The sequence below is a fragment of the Anopheles cruzii genome, chromosome X, assembly GCF_943734635.1.
Source record: "Anopheles cruzii chromosome X, idAnoCruzAS_RS32_06, whole genome shotgun sequence".
Taxonomy (NCBI): domain Eukaryota; kingdom Metazoa; phylum Arthropoda; class Insecta; order Diptera; family Culicidae; genus Anopheles; species Anopheles cruzii.
Genome location: NC_069143.1, coordinates 10,571,918 through 10,588,482, shown reverse-complemented (window position 1 = coordinate 10,588,482; position 16,565 = coordinate 10,571,918). Strand labels below are relative to the sequence as shown.

Sequence of the window (16,565 nt, the reverse complement as noted above, 5' to 3'; positions counted from 1 at the left end):
CGCTCACTACTGCTATTTTCAAACTTGCTGCCGCCGCAGAGAAAGCCCACTTCCGATGTGAAGCATCATGTGTTGATGGAATCGATTGGAATGACAGTTAACGTCACGTCAGGATGTTGTGAATTTTTATTTATGTATTTGTTGTGTTCGTTCGTAGTCGGCAATTTTTCGTTTCGTCTGTTGTTTAGTTCGGCTAGTTTTTCGGTCCAGTGCAATGGGAGCGTATTTTAATCTAGGCCGCAATCAGTATCTTGTTTTTGGTTTCCTCTGTGGGTTTTTGTTTAGCTACTATTCGCCACAGGACCGCACCGAGTATGTCACAGAGTGCCGAGATGTTACGGAACATGCCAACAACCTGCACAGCTTCGAACACGGCGGCGGCGGCGAGTTTGAACCGCTTCTAAACCTTGAACAAAAACCCATGATAGCCAAGAAGGTGGTGAAGAATATCGTACGGCCAAGGTACTATTACACGGAGCTGGGTATCCGCGAGAAACTGTTCGTCGGCGTGCTAACCAGCACGGAAAACATCGAGAGCCTGGCGACTGCCATTAACCGAACGACCGCTCATCTAGTGAACAAGATCAAGTTCTTCATTCACGCTGACAACGTGAAGGCAAACTTTCATTTGAAAAATATAGTAGGCTTCACGGACACGAGAGAAAACCTTCGACCGTTCCATATGCTCAAGTTTCTGGCAGATAACTATTTGGATGAGTATGACTACTTTCTGCTTGTAACCGATACAACCTACGTTAACGCCCGCACACTACGCAGTCAACTGGAGCACCTAAGCATCACGATGGATGTGTACATGGGCAGTGCGCAGACCGATCCTCGGTTCGGCAAAAGGGACGACAATGGCGGTGAGGAAAACCGAACCTACTGCGATCTGCACACTGGCATCTTACTCAGCAATGGTGTGATTCGGAAAATTCGCGCCAATCTCGATTGGTGTGTCCGTAATTCATACTCTAACGACCACAGTGCCAACATCGGGAAGTGTGTAAAATATTCTGCCAAGATTGATGCTTGCCGCGAAAGCTGGCAGGGAATTACCATGAACAGTTATCGGTTGAATAGCTTCAAACTCTACCGCGACTTTCATCTGATTGCCAAGGACGCTTCATTCAACACGGCCTCGACCGTGTTCCCCATTACAACGGCGGACGATTTCTACCTACTGCACACCTACTTCTCGCGCATCCATCTGGAGAGTAATAACGCAATGAAAAGGGATCTGCAGAAGGAGGCGATGCACATTTCAGGCGGTGCGCTTGTGAACGATATCCTCGAGGTGCGGTGGCCTTTGGGTGTACCGAAGACAAACCCTCCCGATTCGCGCCACGATGTCATTCCGTGGACGGCCCTTAATCTAACCCATTCGTTCATGTGGAACTCCGAGGTGAACGTACGGCGGCTTTCGGCGATCGACGAAGAAGACATTCGCAACGTGCTGAACAAAACCATCATGGAGGCGACGCGAAACGATCCGAGCATCGAGTACCGAGGCATTAGCTCCGCTTACAAGCGATTCGATGCGGTACGTGGCATGGACTATCGGATAATGCTGACGTTCTATGACCGCAAGCAGAAGCGGCTGGTATCGAGAAGCTTCGAGGCGATCAAACCGATTAGTTTGATCGAAATCGTTCCATCGCCATACGTCACCGAGAGCACACGGGTCGCTATTTTGCTGCCAACATTCGAGCACCAGGTGCAGGAGGCGGAGCAATTCCTAGAGAGCTACGAAAAAACGTGCATGGACAGCCAGGACAACACGTTTCTGATGCTCATATTTTTTTATCAGGCCGAAACCCCGAGCAAGGGAAACGAGGATGTGTTTCTGCCGATGAAGAATATTGCCCTCGCCCTGACGGAGAAGCACAAGCAGGACGGTTCCAGGGTCGCTTGGGTATCTATCCGTTTGCCACCGGAAGTAAGCACAAAGTTCGATGACAATCAGCGTTATCATAGTTCACTGTACGGGTCGGCCGGCCGCATGGTTTTCGCGGCGGTGGATCTGGCGTTACGAAAAATTGGTCTAGAGAGTCTGGTCATGGTGTACTCCAACGCTGCCACGTTTCGGCCGGATTTCCTAAACCGCGTCCGAATGAACACGATTCAAGGCTTTCAGGTGTTCAGCCCGATCGGCTTCATGATGTATCCCTGCGAGTGGACCCGGCTGTGCAAGCTGTGTGAAAACTGTGACGTCGGGCAAAGTATCGGGTACTTCGATCGGTCCAATTACGACGTCGTTTCTTTTTACAGCAACGATTATGTGGCCTCAAGGAAAGAGATGGAAAGTGTCCTCCCTATTGTGCGGACCGATCGTGATATTATCAACCTGTTAGACCTTAATACGACCAAAACCGACAGCAGGGGAACGATTGCGAACATTGTGGAGCTGTTCACACGTGCTGGTAGTAAAATACACGTACTGCGTGCAATCGACCCCAACCTTCGGTTCGGCAACAGTATGAACAATTTTCTCGCTAATGATCCGTACGCGGAGCGGATTTCTAAACTACGCTGTACGGCAAACGATAAGCAACAGTGTGTTCGTATTGCTTCGAAGAAGCAAATAGGCGATCTGCTTATGCAATATAGTATGCACCACGAAGAGCAGACGGCACGATAAACGGGATAACTGGGAGATAGAAATAATCATAACCCAACATATGACCGCATTAGCTTGCATCGTGCAATGTGCCATTGATTTAGATAGCCTACTTTAAGTAATTACGATAAGATTTATATCTCACGGACAAAATTTGGCACAGGACAACGGTGAAATAAACTATTTCTATTTGTTAACTATTTCTGCAATGTTTGAATCTGGGATCGCATCCGAAAAAAATCGTTAACCAGCTACTCGCGTTCGCGTAATCGTATATTTGCAGTTGTTTCGAACGTTTGTTTCATGCGTGAGTTCCCATAGAATTCGAGCACGTTTTCTAAGTGAACTGAGTCGCCTGATCTCATCGCCCGTTTCGTGAAGGGGAGGAAATCGTAACTTGGATCGTGGCGATGTTTTTCTCGGGCAAAAAGTGAACTTGTTGTTGTTGTTTATTATAGAGACTTTGAGCGCAGGGCTGCATTCGTCTGAAGAAAGTGAACACTTGTTCATCGTAACTCTGTTCTGCTCTGGAAACACGCGAGCACGAGGTACAAATATTTGCTGCCCCTTTAGGCACTGTTTTTCGAGTATTTTAGCTGCGTTGATTCGAAAGATTCAGAAATAAAACCACAGGTAGATCGCAGAACAAACTTTCACAATTCGCTTCGTTCGCAGATCGCATCGTTCACCACACCAGGTTCGTAACCTCACTCTCGCTCGCGGTCGGGATCAATGCATTCTAATGCCGTTCCGTAAAGTTCTTACCTGTTGCCGCCAAACAGAGTGAGATTCAAGATGAAAGATCAAATGGTTCTCGACGGTTGAACATGCAGCTTAGGTAAGGAAAGCTTAGGTAAGGAACACGTTCTGTACAGTAAATGGCTCAATCTGGCGTAAATAGTACTCCCGATGGATCAATCACCTGCCGTTGGGATATATAAAGCGCCAGTAGAAAAAAAAGAAGCTCGATCTCACTGCTGGGCGAGGCTTTGATAAAATGCCTCACTCGGTGCACAAGATCGGTAGCACATGGGCCACTATCGTACCCTAAGTATAGCTTTTCTCTCTGATGTTACTCATTGTAGTCTTATTCTTTCAGCAGATTTGGACCCTTTCATGGCGCTTCCACTTGGTAAAAGCCAGTGTCAGCCAGTGTTGGTGAATCGAATGTCTTAGGTTGCTGCAGAGAAGCCACCAACCACCAAGCCACCTTGGATGATCGCTGATATCAGCCAGACACATAAGATCGTGGGCAGCCGCCTTTGAGCGTAACCATCAATGCCTGCCCAATGCCAGTCATAGGGTCGGGAATGACCGGAACATGGCCTTCGTTCGTAGTACTCACACCCTGTGTGCTAATTAAACGATGTCAGGGTAGGCATTATGAGATACTGTGATGTGCTGTGCATCAGTTAGAAGGAATACATTATCACAATACAGTCGTAAATGTTGAGCAATGATTGAATTAACCGAAACCACTGCCACGGTCTACAATTCACGGACGAGTCGTATAACTGTTTGCAACATTGTACAAATGCCAGCTTTTGAAAACATTAATCAGCTCAGCGATCACATAGTCTAAAAGAGAGGCGTTATATCGTGCTGGTGTGCTTTAAATGAATCCCAATTGTCATTAGTCAAACAGTGCGATAGTCAAGTTAGGGATACGCGCACGGGTACCGTCGTAAAGTAACGCGCGGAACAGGAACACCCTAATCCCGTCCGTGTGTCGCCACTGCTGGTGTGTGAGTGACGCACTTACGAAGCCCGTAGGTCACGCGGAATGTCAGAGAGTAAACAAGATCCGCACCAGCTAGTCAGGCGAGAGATAGCATCTTGTGGAGATGAAACTGTCGTAACGCGTTGCGGTTAGGATCGCATCGCATGGGGGCTGCTACTCTCACCTCACCTGGATCGGCTCTGAGCGAACCGGAACCGTCCTGACTCCTCGTGCGGCGTGCGTATTGACAAAGGGCGCCGTGTGCCGTGGCATCGTTTACGAAGCACCACAGACACCCGCCGGAACTGCACGCGGTTGGTCGCGACCTTTGCAGATGTTATCCAATGCAACCAATGCGGTTGCGGAATGATTGCGAAAGTGCACAAGAAAACTCCTTTCCGACCAAGGCAAACACGTGGCATGGCAAAGACGGCAGCGAAGTGCTGTTGAATCATAGGATGCTGGGTTTTTTTTTGCTAAATAAGGGTAGGCTCTTCGCCTCGCGAGAATGGCGGGCTTATTTACCCACGCTTGGAGTGGATAGGTGCCGTTTTATGGTTGCAAAACTCAAGCACATTGGTTTCAAAACTCGCATCGTTGTTGTATTGTGTCACCGCGGCCATTTGTGCGGCGCGCGGAAGCCTCTGCACGCGGATCAGCTGCCATCATCGGCCACATGGGCTTGGCTGGCAGGATCGGGCGGTCCCAGAGGACGAATCGCTCGTTTCGAGCGCGCTGGGGAGCAGGAGCACGTTCGCAAGCCGTGCTCGCTCTCGCCAAACACATTCGGACAGTATGCTCAGTCATTTGCAGCAGCAGCATCCTGCATCCAGTAATGGAACGCGTGCGCACACGCACACACCGACGGCATAGGCAGTGGCCGTGTGTCCTGTCCCGTCGGAGCGTGCCCCGGCCTGTGTGTGTTGGTACCGCCGCGGATAGGGCGGACGAGGCGATCTAAGGACTTCGGATCGCCGTCGTGCGGGGCGCGTACGGGTCTCCGAAGTGAGCTTCGCAAGGCGAGTGCGTAGCTGTTAAACAACGGTGGCCGCTCCAGCAGTCAGTCCGCCAGTGGTTCACACACGGGCGTGTGTCGGGTAGGCAGCGCGCGACTGGCACGAGCGACCTTCGTAATGCGATTAGCGCATCATTTGTAGTGCCATTTTCTGAGAGCATCAGCACTTCACACTGGCAGCTTTCCTAGGCCAACGGGGCCAAGGATGCGGCTGCTGCTGTTGCTGCGGTTCGGACGGTGTTCAACGTGTTTCCACTGAAAGGCGTTGCCCTCTACCGCGGGCGGAATTGTGTGGATTTCGAAATGCGCCAGTTCTCGTGCCAGTGCCCAGTCCCTGTTACATGACTCCCGAAACGACCCCACCAAGATAGAGTGGTGCTGGGGGCGGTGTGGGGGGTAGGGCTTGGTTGGGAGAGTTAAGGTTAGCTGACGGCAAAGTTGAGCAGTGTGTGCGTGCGTGTGTGTGTGTCTTATGAGGCGTTTTGTGTGTGGTTCGGTTTCGCGGATTGCGCCACGAAGTGCGTCCAGTGTTGGACCAACATCCTCATCTGGCCGCCTGCCATGATAATTGGGAGTCTACGCTATTCGCCTCGCCCGAACGGACCGTTCTGCCCCTAGGATCTCAAGCAACAAAACCGCCGCCAACTCAAACCAGACTCCCCGGACTCGATCGAGAGGCAGGACTCTTCAAGCAACCCGCCCCATTTAGAACCGTACCCCTAGAACCCACCATAACACCGTGGAAAAGTAGCGCTACTAGGCGTGTAGTCGCACGGACCTAGAACTGTTACGGAAGTGCTGCTGACGTAAGTGGTGGCTGCGCGCGGTCCTGTGGAATGTCAAGTTCGAGCCCGCGGAAGACACCGCCTGGCCGCCAGGGTTCGATTCTTAGTGAGGTCCTCTCTTTTGCGGGGACCCTTAAGTCCAGCGGAGTGGCCTCCGGTAGGGTGGATCCCGCGTTTGGCCATCAGACAACAATAAAGGTCAGCAGTTGCCAGCAGGATCATCGGTACTGGAGGTCCAGGCCTTCCGGTTAGGCCTCGGTCCCACGTTCCTCGACTCGCAGTTAATCGCATTTTGTCCTCCTGTCATGGCCGCCCATTGTTTGCACAAGGGTTTGGTTCACTCTTTTGGGCTGTGCAAACACACGGGCCATGGCTTGCTTTGCCGCTCTGGATAGAGGAAGAGAGAGGAAGAGAGAGGAAGAGCGAGAGAGAGAGAGAGAGATAGGGAGAGAGAGAGCAAAGAGAAAGCTTGGGCAGTGGCATCGCAGCATCTCATCTCATGCCCCTCAGCCAAGGATGCCCCATTGGACCTTACGCACACAGCAGGACATGGCCACGACACACACGGCAGACAGCGACAGCGGCGGAGTTGACTCTCTCTCTCTGTCTCTCTCTCTCTCTCGGTCGTGATGTGTAGCAAAGATGCCATTCACATGCGTTGTGCTTTGATCCGGGGTGCGAACAACGAACCTCCGACCTCCACGGGTCATTCCTGTCTCTCGCTCGATACCACCATCTCTCGCCCCCCACACCACCCACTCTCCTCGCATTCGCATTTGATCACATGATTTCGCGCACTTTACGCGACTAACAAAATCACATCAAGCGCGATCCGGGGGGGTTCTGGGCAGGCCAGGCCTCCTAGTGGCATGACCTGGCGCAACTACACAGGCACGGCAGGGCTAATGGCAAGTGATCGGTTTCCTTTTTTTCACCCTTGTCCACAGGGGAGACAGTACCAGCAGTGCGCCTGGCAGGCACAGAGGAGAGAGGGCTATCTGTAACGTAACGAGAGCTAGAGTATATCGTTTAACGCGCGCAGGCAACAGCGGTGCAGTACCAGTGTGCAGTGCTAGGTAAAGAAAAAAAAACCTCGGTGGCCGGAGAGACCGTGAGGGGGCGCGCCCGAGTGCACGCCTTTTAGTGGCGCTGTTCCGGTGTGTGTGTCCACAGTCCCGCAGTCTCCCGCTGGTCGGAAACGTGTTCAAACCGGAGTAGCTCATCGTTGCCTCGTCTGGTCGCCCCAGGGGTTCGGCCCCAAGTATGTGATTGTTGTCGTTGCCGTTGTTGTTATTGTGTTGTTTTGGTCGTCTCTGAGGCACCGAGGCACCGTAAGCGGGGAACGTAAACTGCGCGCGCGCCCTACAGGAAAACAGTGATCAATCCTAACTATAGTGGTGCCGGTTCCGCCCCATCAGCACCCCCACCCCCCCCCCCCCCCCCCCTCCCGGGAATCCGGTGCCGGTGCCCAATGCTTCGGTCGCCGCCATCGCCGGGTTTGCGCCTAGACCAAGCCTGAGCAGGTTGCAGGGTTAACAGGCGTTAAAGGAGCACCACCGAGGGCACAGGAAATACGCCCATTGCCGATACTTCCGTCGTACCTTGCCGTACCGTAGCCACCCCGCCGGAAGCTACCGTTACTCGCCTACCATAGGGGCGTGGTGGTGTGTGTGTGTGTGTGTGCCGACATCCCAAGGATAGCAGCAGCAGCAGCAGCACGAACGATAAGCGGCAGGATCCGGGATTGATCTCGGTCCCGGAAGGGCCCCCGGTTGGGTAGAGGTTGCCGTTGTCACGAGATGGCATCTCGAGGCTCACGGGGCGGTTCCAGCCGCCACCACCGCCAGTAACCACCGCCGAACCCCGCCGGACCGCAGACGTTCGAGCAGGACCGAGACGAACCTCGAAACGAAATGATAATTTCCGGCTCATCGTCGTCGTTTTCGTCGCTGTCGTCGCTGTCTTCGTCGTCGTCGCCATCGTCGTCGTCGTGACAGCACCGAGCGCATTTACGCGGAAACTTGCTGAAACACCGGATTTGAGCGCCTTTCACGAAGGCGGAGGAACCAATTGGGGGAGGGGAGCACAGCGCGCCAGCAGCACACTAGAAAGAAAGATACAGACCGAGAAGCCGGACAGAGGTTATTTTGGTCAACAACAGACAGCGAGACGTCATCAGTCACAACAACAACAACAACATCAACATAACCTATCAACCGCCGGAGTACCGCGTGTGCCCGGGGCCGTGATCTGCTGCTTCTGCGCCCAGCCCTGGACGACGGCCGATGCCTGACCGCCGGTGGGGGGCACCGTGAACGGGCGCACCACTCTGATCCGATTGCCTCGATGAAGCTGCGAGCCGCTAATTACCGCTAGAGGGCGCGCGCGCGTGTTCGTTGCAAAATGAAGCTACTGCTCGCCGCTGGCCTGCTGCTGCTGCTGCTGCTGCTGGTGGCCACGGTCGAAACGAAGAGCTACAAAACGACCGGGGGTCGAACCGGCACGGGAATCACGCTCGGCGGTGCCAGCAACCGGGGAGCTGACGCCAACGCGGGTGCGACCAGCGCAGCGGGTGCGACTAGCGGGAGCGGCAGTGGCGGCCCCGGTGCCAGTGGCAGTACCCTTGGTGGAAGCGGGGGAGCGAGTGGTGGTTCCGGGGGCGGTCCCGGTGACGGAGGACCCGGCACCCGGGGGGGCAGCAATGGTGGCGGTAGTGGCGCCGGCATTCCCGGCACGCCGGGACGTTCGTTTGGTGGTAGTGGTGGTGGTGGTGGTGGTGGTGGCGGTACCAGCAGCGGCAGCGGTGGAGGCGGTGGCGGCGGAGGCGGCGGTAGCAGTCTGTCGGGCCGCGGGTCGGCCGAGCACCAGCTCAACATTGGGCTGCTGGTGCCGCACACGAACTTCGGCCGCCGGGAGTACCTCCGGTCGATCAACTCAGCCGTTCAGGGCCTGCAGAAGGGGCGCGGCTCGAAGCTCACCTTTCTGAAGGACCACGAATTTCAAACGTCCAACATACACTTCGACATGATGTCGCTAACGCCCAGCCCGACAGGTAACTATCTATCACACCGTCCCCCCCCACAACCCAGCGGTCGGCCCAGCGAGCCGCGTAATTGAAACAAACAAACCTGTGGCTCGACCCTGACTGACTGACTCGTTTCATTGCCCCCGCCCCCCACAGCCATCCTGAACACGCTCTGCAAGGAGTTCCTGCACGCCAACGTTACCGCCATCCTGTACATGATGAACTACGAGTCGTACGGGCGGAGCACGGCGTCCGCCCAGTACTTCCTGCAGCTCGCCGGCTACCTCGGCATCCCGGTGATCTCGTGGAACGCGGACAACTCGGGCCTCGAGCGGCGGGCCTCCCAGTCCGCCCTGCAGCTCCAGCTGGCGCCCAGCATCGAGCATCAGGTACGGACTTTCTACTTGTTGTTCCACAACTGCTCCTTCTCACTCACTCTCTCACACTGTTTTACTCTACCTCTCTGTGTTGCAGAGTGCCGCCATGCTTAGCATCCTGGAACGCTACAAATGGCACCAGTTCTCGGTGGTGACGTCCCAAATAGCGGGCCACGATGACTTTGTGCAGGCGGTTCGCGAGCAGGTGGCAGCCATGGTGAGTAGTGCGGTACGAGGTGCGGTACGGAAATGCAATATCCTGCCAGCCATTCATTTCCACTCCATTGCCTATTACACGCCTATTATCTGCTACCACCCTCCCCCAACGAACTGGCAGGCTGGGTACCGATGCACCCCGTGTGTGTGTGTGTGTCGTTCGTGGCTACCGTTTCGCGGTTACTTGGGGGGTAGATAAGTCTTCCACAGGGGGGGGTGTTCATAATACTCTATATGAACTTCGCGAGTCGCGAGTTGATGAGGTGGAAAATTAAAGTCACTCGCCTCGCCCGTCGTCGATGGTTGTCCGTGTAGGTCGGGCGTAGGGCGCGCCCTCCACTGTAGCTGGAGGTGGAAGAAAATGGAACGAACTGGTGGTGATTTGCAGCACATTGATGCCGCCCCCTTGCTTACAATCTCATTAGGCCGAGTCATTAATAACCCGGCGCCTGTGCCTGTCGGTGCACACCGTCGATGAGGATGACGGAAAATGCGGGCGCGTCTCCACACGGGCGATGACTATGCGCTTTTCCGGCTCAGTGGTCGCGCGGTTCCCGAGTTCTGAGTGCAAAACTGCTGCGCTGCGGCATGCGTCAGGCACGATTCTGCAAGTGTTCTGCGTGATCCGTTCGGTGGAGGACCTTTTTGGGGCTTCCTGAACGCGAAGCCTCAGTGTTGGGCTCCATAAGCTGTAGTGTGACGAACTACCATTTCTAAGGCATTCGGACAGTTAGGACTAGTTACGAGGACGGGAAAGGAGTTCTGTAACCCTGCCTGCACATTACTGCCACACTCAGGCACTGTCGGTCCGGTCCGTCCGGATGAAACCCGAAGTAGTAGTATAGTAGTTGGTTTTATTGTTGAATAGACTTATTTCAGTTTACCTCATTGTGTTACATAATTGGTAACGGGTTCACAGTGTTTGTTTTCTTCATTATACTAAAATTATTTGTGGCGTTCACGAACGTTCCTGAACCTGAACGTTCACGTTCAGGGTTTACATAGGAGAATCGATATTTATTGATTTAGATTAGACCAATAATCTTTCTCTCTCTCTCTCTCTCTCTCTCTCTCTCTCTCTCTCTCTCTCTCTTTCTCTCTCGCTTCCTGTCTCCCGGTTGGTGGACCGGTAGGATCACTTCAAGTTCACCATACTCAACTCAATTATCGTAACCCGTCCGAGCGATCTGCTGGAGCTGGTGAACAGCGAGGCGCGGGTGATGCTGCTGTACTGCACCAAGAGCGAAGCGATCGAGATACTGCACGCGGCGGAAGAGCTGCAGATCACCGGCGAGAACTACGTGTGGGTGGTGACGCAGAGCGTGATCGAGAACACGCAGACGCACCCGCAGTTCCCGGTCGGCATGCTGGGCGTACACTTCGACACGTCGTCCGGTGCGCTGGTGAACGAGATTGCGACCGCAATCCGCGTGTACGCGTACGGTGTCGAGTACTACCTGAACGACGTGAAGAACACGGGCCGGCGGCTCGACACGCACCAGCTGTCGTGCGAGGACCAGGGCCGGGGCCGGTGGGACAGTGGCGAGGTGTTCTTCAAGTATCTGCGCAACGTGTCGCTCGAGAGCGTCGAGTCGAACAAGCCGAACGTGGAGTTTACGGCCGACGGTGACCTGCGGTCGGCGGAGCTGAAGATCATGAACCTGCGCCCGAGCGTCAACAGCAAGGGCCTGGTGTGGGAGGAGATCGGGGTGTGGAAGTCGTGGCAGCAGCAGAAGCTGGACATCCGCGACATCGCCTGGCCGGGCAACTCGCACACACCGCCGCAGGGCGTGCCGGAGAAGTTCCACCTGAAGATCACGTTCCTGGAGGAGGCACCCTACATCAACCTGTCGCCGGCGGACCCGATCAGCGGCAAGTGCCTGATGGACCGGGGCGTGCTGTGCCGGGTGGCGGCCGACCACGAGATGACGGACATCGACATGGGCCAGGCGCACAAGAACGGCTCGTTCTACCAGTGCTGCAGCGGGTTCTGTATCGATCTGCTGGAAAAGTTCGCCGAGGAGCTCGGCTTCACGTACGAGCTGGTGCGCGTCGAGGACGGCAAGTGGGGCACGCTCGAAAACGGCAAGTGGAACGGGCTGATCCACGAGCTGGTCAACCGGAAGACGGACATGGTGCTGACGTCGCTAATGATCAACGCGGAGCGGGAAGCGGTGGTCGACTTTAGTGAGCCGTTCATGGAGACCGGTATCGCGATCGTGGTAGCGAAGCGTACCGGCATCATCTCACCGACCGCGTTCCTCGAGCCGTTCGACACCGCGTCCTGGATGCTGGTCGGGATCTTCGCCATCCAGGCGGCCACCTTCATGATCTTCCTGTTCGAGTGGCTGTCACCGAGCGGGTACGACATGAAAACGGTGCTCCAGAACGGCCAGTCGACGCCGTACCGGTTCTCGCTGTTCCGCACGTACTGGCTGGTGTGGGCGGTCCTGTTCCAGGCCGCCGTCCACGTCGACTCGCCGCGCGGCTTCACTTCGCGCTTCATGACGAACGTGTGGGCGATGTTCGCCGTCGTCTTCCTCGCCATCTACACCGCCAACCTGGCCGCGTTCATGATTACGCGCGAGGAGTTCCACGAGTTCACCGGGCTGGACGACTCGCGCTTGTCGCACCCGTTCTCGCACAAGCCCACCATCAAGTTCGGCACGATCCCGTGGAGCCACACCGATTCGACCATCTCGAAGTACTTCAAGGAGATGCACTACTACATGAAGCAGTACAATCGGTCGAGCGTGGCCGACGGTGTGACGGCGGTGCTGAGCGGCCAGCTGGACGCGTTCATTTACGACGGCACCGTGCTCGATTACCTGGTGCAGCAGGACGAGGACTGCCGGCTGCTGACGGTCGGCCAGTGGTACGCGATGACCGGGTACGGGCTGGCGTTCAGCCGTAACTCCAAGTACGTCGGCATGTTCAACAAGCGGCTGCTGGAGTTCCGGGCCAACGGGGACCTGGAGCGGTTGCGCCGCTTCTGGATGACCGGCACGTGCCGGCCCGGCAAGCAGGAGCACAAGTCGTCCGATCCGCTCGCGCTCGAGCAGTTCCTGTCCGCGTTTCTACTCCTGATGGCGGGCATCCTGCTGGCCGCGCTCCTACTGTTGCTGGAGCACCTGTACTTCAAGTACTTCCGCAAACGGCTCGCCAAGAAGGACCGCGGTGGCTGCTGCGCGCTCATCTCGCTCAGCATGGGCAAGTCGCTCACGTTCCGGGGCGCCGTCTACGAGGCGACCGAGATCCTGCGCCGGCACCGCTGCAGCGATCCGATCTGCGACACGCACCTGTGGAAGGTGAAGCACGAGCTGGACATGTCGCGCCTCCGGAACCAGCAGCTCGAGAAGGCGATGCACTCGCACGGCATCAAGCCGCCCCAGCTCAAAATGGCGTCCACGGGCGACATCATCGGTGCGGCGGCAGCGGCGGCGGCCGCCGCCGGTGGTGGTGGTTGTGCGAAGCTGCTGGCGACACCGGGGGGCGCCCGTGGCGCCCACGTCGGCCCACGGCAGCCGCCGCCCCACGTGCTCGGCAATCTGAACCTCGGTGGCAGCGCCCAGGACCTCTACCGATGGTCGTACAAAACGGAAATCGCCGAGATGGAAACGGTACTGTAAACATCGTAAACCTCCGCCCCATAAACAACCATTGTGTGTGTGTGTGTGTGTGTGCGCCAGGACACACACGCACACACCGATCAACACCGAGATGCCACAGTCGAAGGAATTGTGTCCGACGAGACGAGACGAGATGAGACGAGACGAGAGAGTGTTTTTGAGCCGACCAGCACCCACAGACCCACCCACAGACCCACCCACACACACACACACGCGCACGTGTAGGAAACGGGTCCCACCGTTGACAGCCCGCGGGAAGCTCCGCCGGGGGGGTTCCGCATTTACGAGAACCTCGCTGCCTTGCAGAGAGGTTATACAGTATAGACAGTAGTAGTGTACTAGTAGTAACAGTAGTAGCAGTAGTAGTAACCGATTATATTGAGTTCTCCTCCAGTCCTTTTTGATTCGGGGGTTGAACCGACTGTATCACGACGACGACTGACCGCCAGACGCGACCGGATCGAGTTTTGCTTGGTCGACGATGACGCTGAGTTCAATTATATTACGTAATTGTTTGGGGGCCGGCAAACCGCACCCGGCAAGTTACATCAGCAGGCCTTCACAACAACAACACGTATAGAATACCGCGAGGACGTTCAAACGGCCCGACATTTGCCCCTCCCAAGCGCTCCCAATCCTCCACCGTCTCCAGATCCACAGCCAATGCTGTAACACAGGTGATGCTCGAGTCCAATCAGTACCACTGACCCCACTCTTCAACTCCTCCTCAAATCACCCAGGAAGTACAGTTAACTGTAGAGCGTAATTAGGAGTAACCACAGTTCGCGCGACAAGGTGAGAACAGGTGAGCGAAACTTACGTACGTGGGCTGGGCAATACACAGGCATTCTAATAGCACTTGGCCGACATCCCAACATGGAGCTAGCAGCATGGGGGGGATGTGGCATCGGGTTTACTTTTGTGATCACCATAACAGAAACGGACAGCAATGTAAGAATTCGTAGCAACCTCTATAAGCAGCCACTCTTAATCCCACAGTCACCACAGCTGGGATTTCCTCGAGCTAACCTCTGGACTCTGGAGGTCCCACAGCCCGAACGGCACCGACCGGCACCACTTGCGAAAGTGTGTTTGTGTGTGTGGATGTGTGTGTGCGGACTATCACTTCCGAAGGTGACAGAAGACATTGGGATGTTCTGTCGTAACAGGTGTGTTAGGTGCAACCCTCTAGACCTCCTGCAACACGGCGCACGTTATTTATTTTTACTCAGTGCGGGAGGGGGTAGGGTGGCGGGGAGGGCTCAGTGAAAGGTGTTGGATGAACCGTGTCGATCCAGAGACGCTCGATCATTTGACATGGAGGTCATGGAGAGAGTAATCCCGTCATTGAAATCCTTGGGTAAGGTTCGAACTTTGTGGGGACGGCCAACGGTGGGTTGGGTTGCAAGCGCACAAACAGCGTAACCATTAAATGCCCGCACACAACAAGAACAACACACGCACACAGGAACAGGACTTTTTACGGTAGCGGCTAACGGTGGTGGCGATGCCAGAATGCAGTGACGAAAACAGAAACAGTTAACTTCGTAGTAAAACCAAGTATAAAGCCGTACGCCGGCGTGTGTCCGAGGGCCGGTGTGTATCCGATCGCATCCTCGGAACACCATTTTCTCTCAAGCATGGCGCAGGGTGGCCTGCAGACGCACTGCAGGCAAGTGTAAATTGTTAAACAAAAAGAAAAAAAAACGCAGAAGGTACGGAAACGCTGTAGCGCTGTAATAAGCAAAACCTTAAAAAGAAAAAGAGAAAAACCACTAAACACAATTGCTTATTCAATCACTGTAGGTGACGTGTAGGTGTTGGCTAGTGGAAGGTAGAGTGAAAAGTGAAACGAAAAAGCAAAACCCGTTAAAGAAAGATTTCAATCGATGCAGCACGTAACGTAAAAAAGCAGCAAACCAAACCAAAAAAGCACAAAACTAAACCAGAGAATGTGAGAGAAAAATAAGCGTTGAACAAAACAGGAAAAGAAAAGAAAAAACACTTCTCACACCCGAAACAACCACACACGTAGATACTCACTTTTTCACTTGTGCATAAAATTATTTAAGAACAAAACAAACGATGGCCTAATTGTAACAGTGAACGAGGGTGATGGGGTAATATTTGTGGGGAAATAATATAACTTAAATCATAGCGTGTCGTAAGTGATTATTACAGTAAGCCGATAGAAACTGATCCCAAGTACGAATGTATGTGTGTGTGTGTGTGTGTGTGTATATGTCAAGAGAAGCTTTTTAAATGAAAAAAGTTCGCATACATACAAACAAATCAAACAAAATAAACAAAGCACACAATTTAATGACATTCAAAAACAAGATGAAATAATAATAATGAACTAATAATAATATTAATAATAATAACATAATATAATAATAATAATAATAATAATAATAATATAATGGTATCATAATAATACTAATAATAAATCACCACAAACACGGTAAGAGCGAAACGGTAAATGAAGACAAGAGCAAGAGAGTAGACACATTTAAATAAAACGTAACTGAAATCAAAAATGAAAACACAAGGCAGTGCATGCATGCAAAACGTAAAAAAAAATAACACAAAAAACCAAACATATAGTTCCGGAATCCTGAGACACGGGTAGTCGTGAGTCGTACAGTTGGTCTGTACAGTGGGCAGACAGTTTCGACCACCACCTATCATCCTTTAACGCTTCTGAGTTTCGTTGCTCGCTAAGCGCTTTAACGATCTCGATCGATCAGCACATTTCATTTTCAAAACCTCAGTGACTGACATCGCATGTAATGCTTCGTAATGGCGGTTTTCATTTCTATGCTGATCGTATACTTTGACACAGATATGTTGGGTCGAACTTGGCCGTGCGCTGGCCTGCGATGATGGAAAAGCGTGAGGTGAGCGTGCGATGGGAAGGTCTTGCGTGCGTCATTAGTGCCATATTTATGCCGCTGACGAACAACAGAGAGGCAACATTTGTCGGATTAAAACATAAAGCTGTTGCCAGTGATTGTTGTAATGGTTCAAAGTTTGATTAAAGTATCATTATTACCTATGGTTACTATTTATTATTAAGTCGTGAACAACAAAAACTAGAACAGACTCATACTCATAGAGAACACAGTTTACACACGAATGGTAACAAAAACAACAAGCAGACTAACAAAAATTGAAA

The 16,565-nt window shown here is 53.6% G+C and overlaps 2 protein-coding genes across 4 annotated transcripts; both read left to right on the top strand.

Moving 5' to 3' along the window:
• The first annotated feature begins 214 nt into the window (after positions 1–214).
• Positions 215–2,783, top strand: LOC128268676 (chondroitin sulfate synthase 2). Its single transcript, XM_053005854.1, has one exon. It carries the CDS (start codon positions 215–217, stop codon positions 2,639–2,641), a length of 2,427 nt encoding a protein of 808 aa, XP_052861814.1. The 3' UTR covers positions 2,642–2,783.
• A 5,775-nt stretch (positions 2,784–8,558) lies between these two features.
• Positions 8,559–13,387, top strand: LOC128268658 (glutamate receptor ionotropic, NMDA 2B). Of its 3 annotated transcripts, XM_053005824.1 has the most exons (6): positions 8,559–8,694; positions 8,950–9,192; positions 9,322–9,554; positions 9,640–9,759; positions 10,892–13,207; positions 13,283–13,387. In XM_053005824.1, exons 2-6 carry the CDS (start codon positions 9,165–9,167, stop codon positions 13,385–13,387), a joined length of 2,802 nt encoding a protein of 933 aa, XP_052861784.1. In that variant the 5' UTR covers positions 8,559–8,694; positions 8,950–9,164. The 3 variants fall into 3 exon arrangements, with proteins under 3 accessions (XP_052861784.1, XP_052861791.1, XP_052861800.1); XM_053005840.1 differs by lacking the exon at positions 8,559–8,694 and having other exon boundaries at positions 9,012–9,192; positions 10,892–13,198; XM_053005831.1 differs by lacking the exon at positions 8,559–8,694 and having other exon boundaries at positions 8,979–9,192; positions 10,892–13,387.
• Positions 13,388–16,565: the final 3,178 nt, after the last annotated feature.

What these genes read in the sequence shown, in the direction of transcription:
- LOC128268676 (XM_053005854.1), top strand. Translation starts at nt 215, where the DNA reads ATGGGAGCGTATTTTAATCTAGGCCGCAATCAGTATCTTGTTTTTGGT.
- LOC128268658 (XM_053005831.1), top strand. Translation starts at nt 9,165, where the DNA reads ATGATGTCGCTAACGCCCAGCCCGACAG. An exon ending in CGCCCAGCATCGAGCATCAG is followed by an intron (nt 9,555 to 9,639) that starts GTACGGACTTTC and finishes TCTGTGTTGCAG; the next exon opens with AGTGCCGCCATGCTTAGCAT. An exon ending in GCGAGCAGGTGGCAGCCATG is followed by an intron (nt 9,760 to 10,891) that starts GTGAGTAGTGCG and finishes GTGGACCGGTAG; the next exon opens with GATCACTTCAAGTTCACCAT.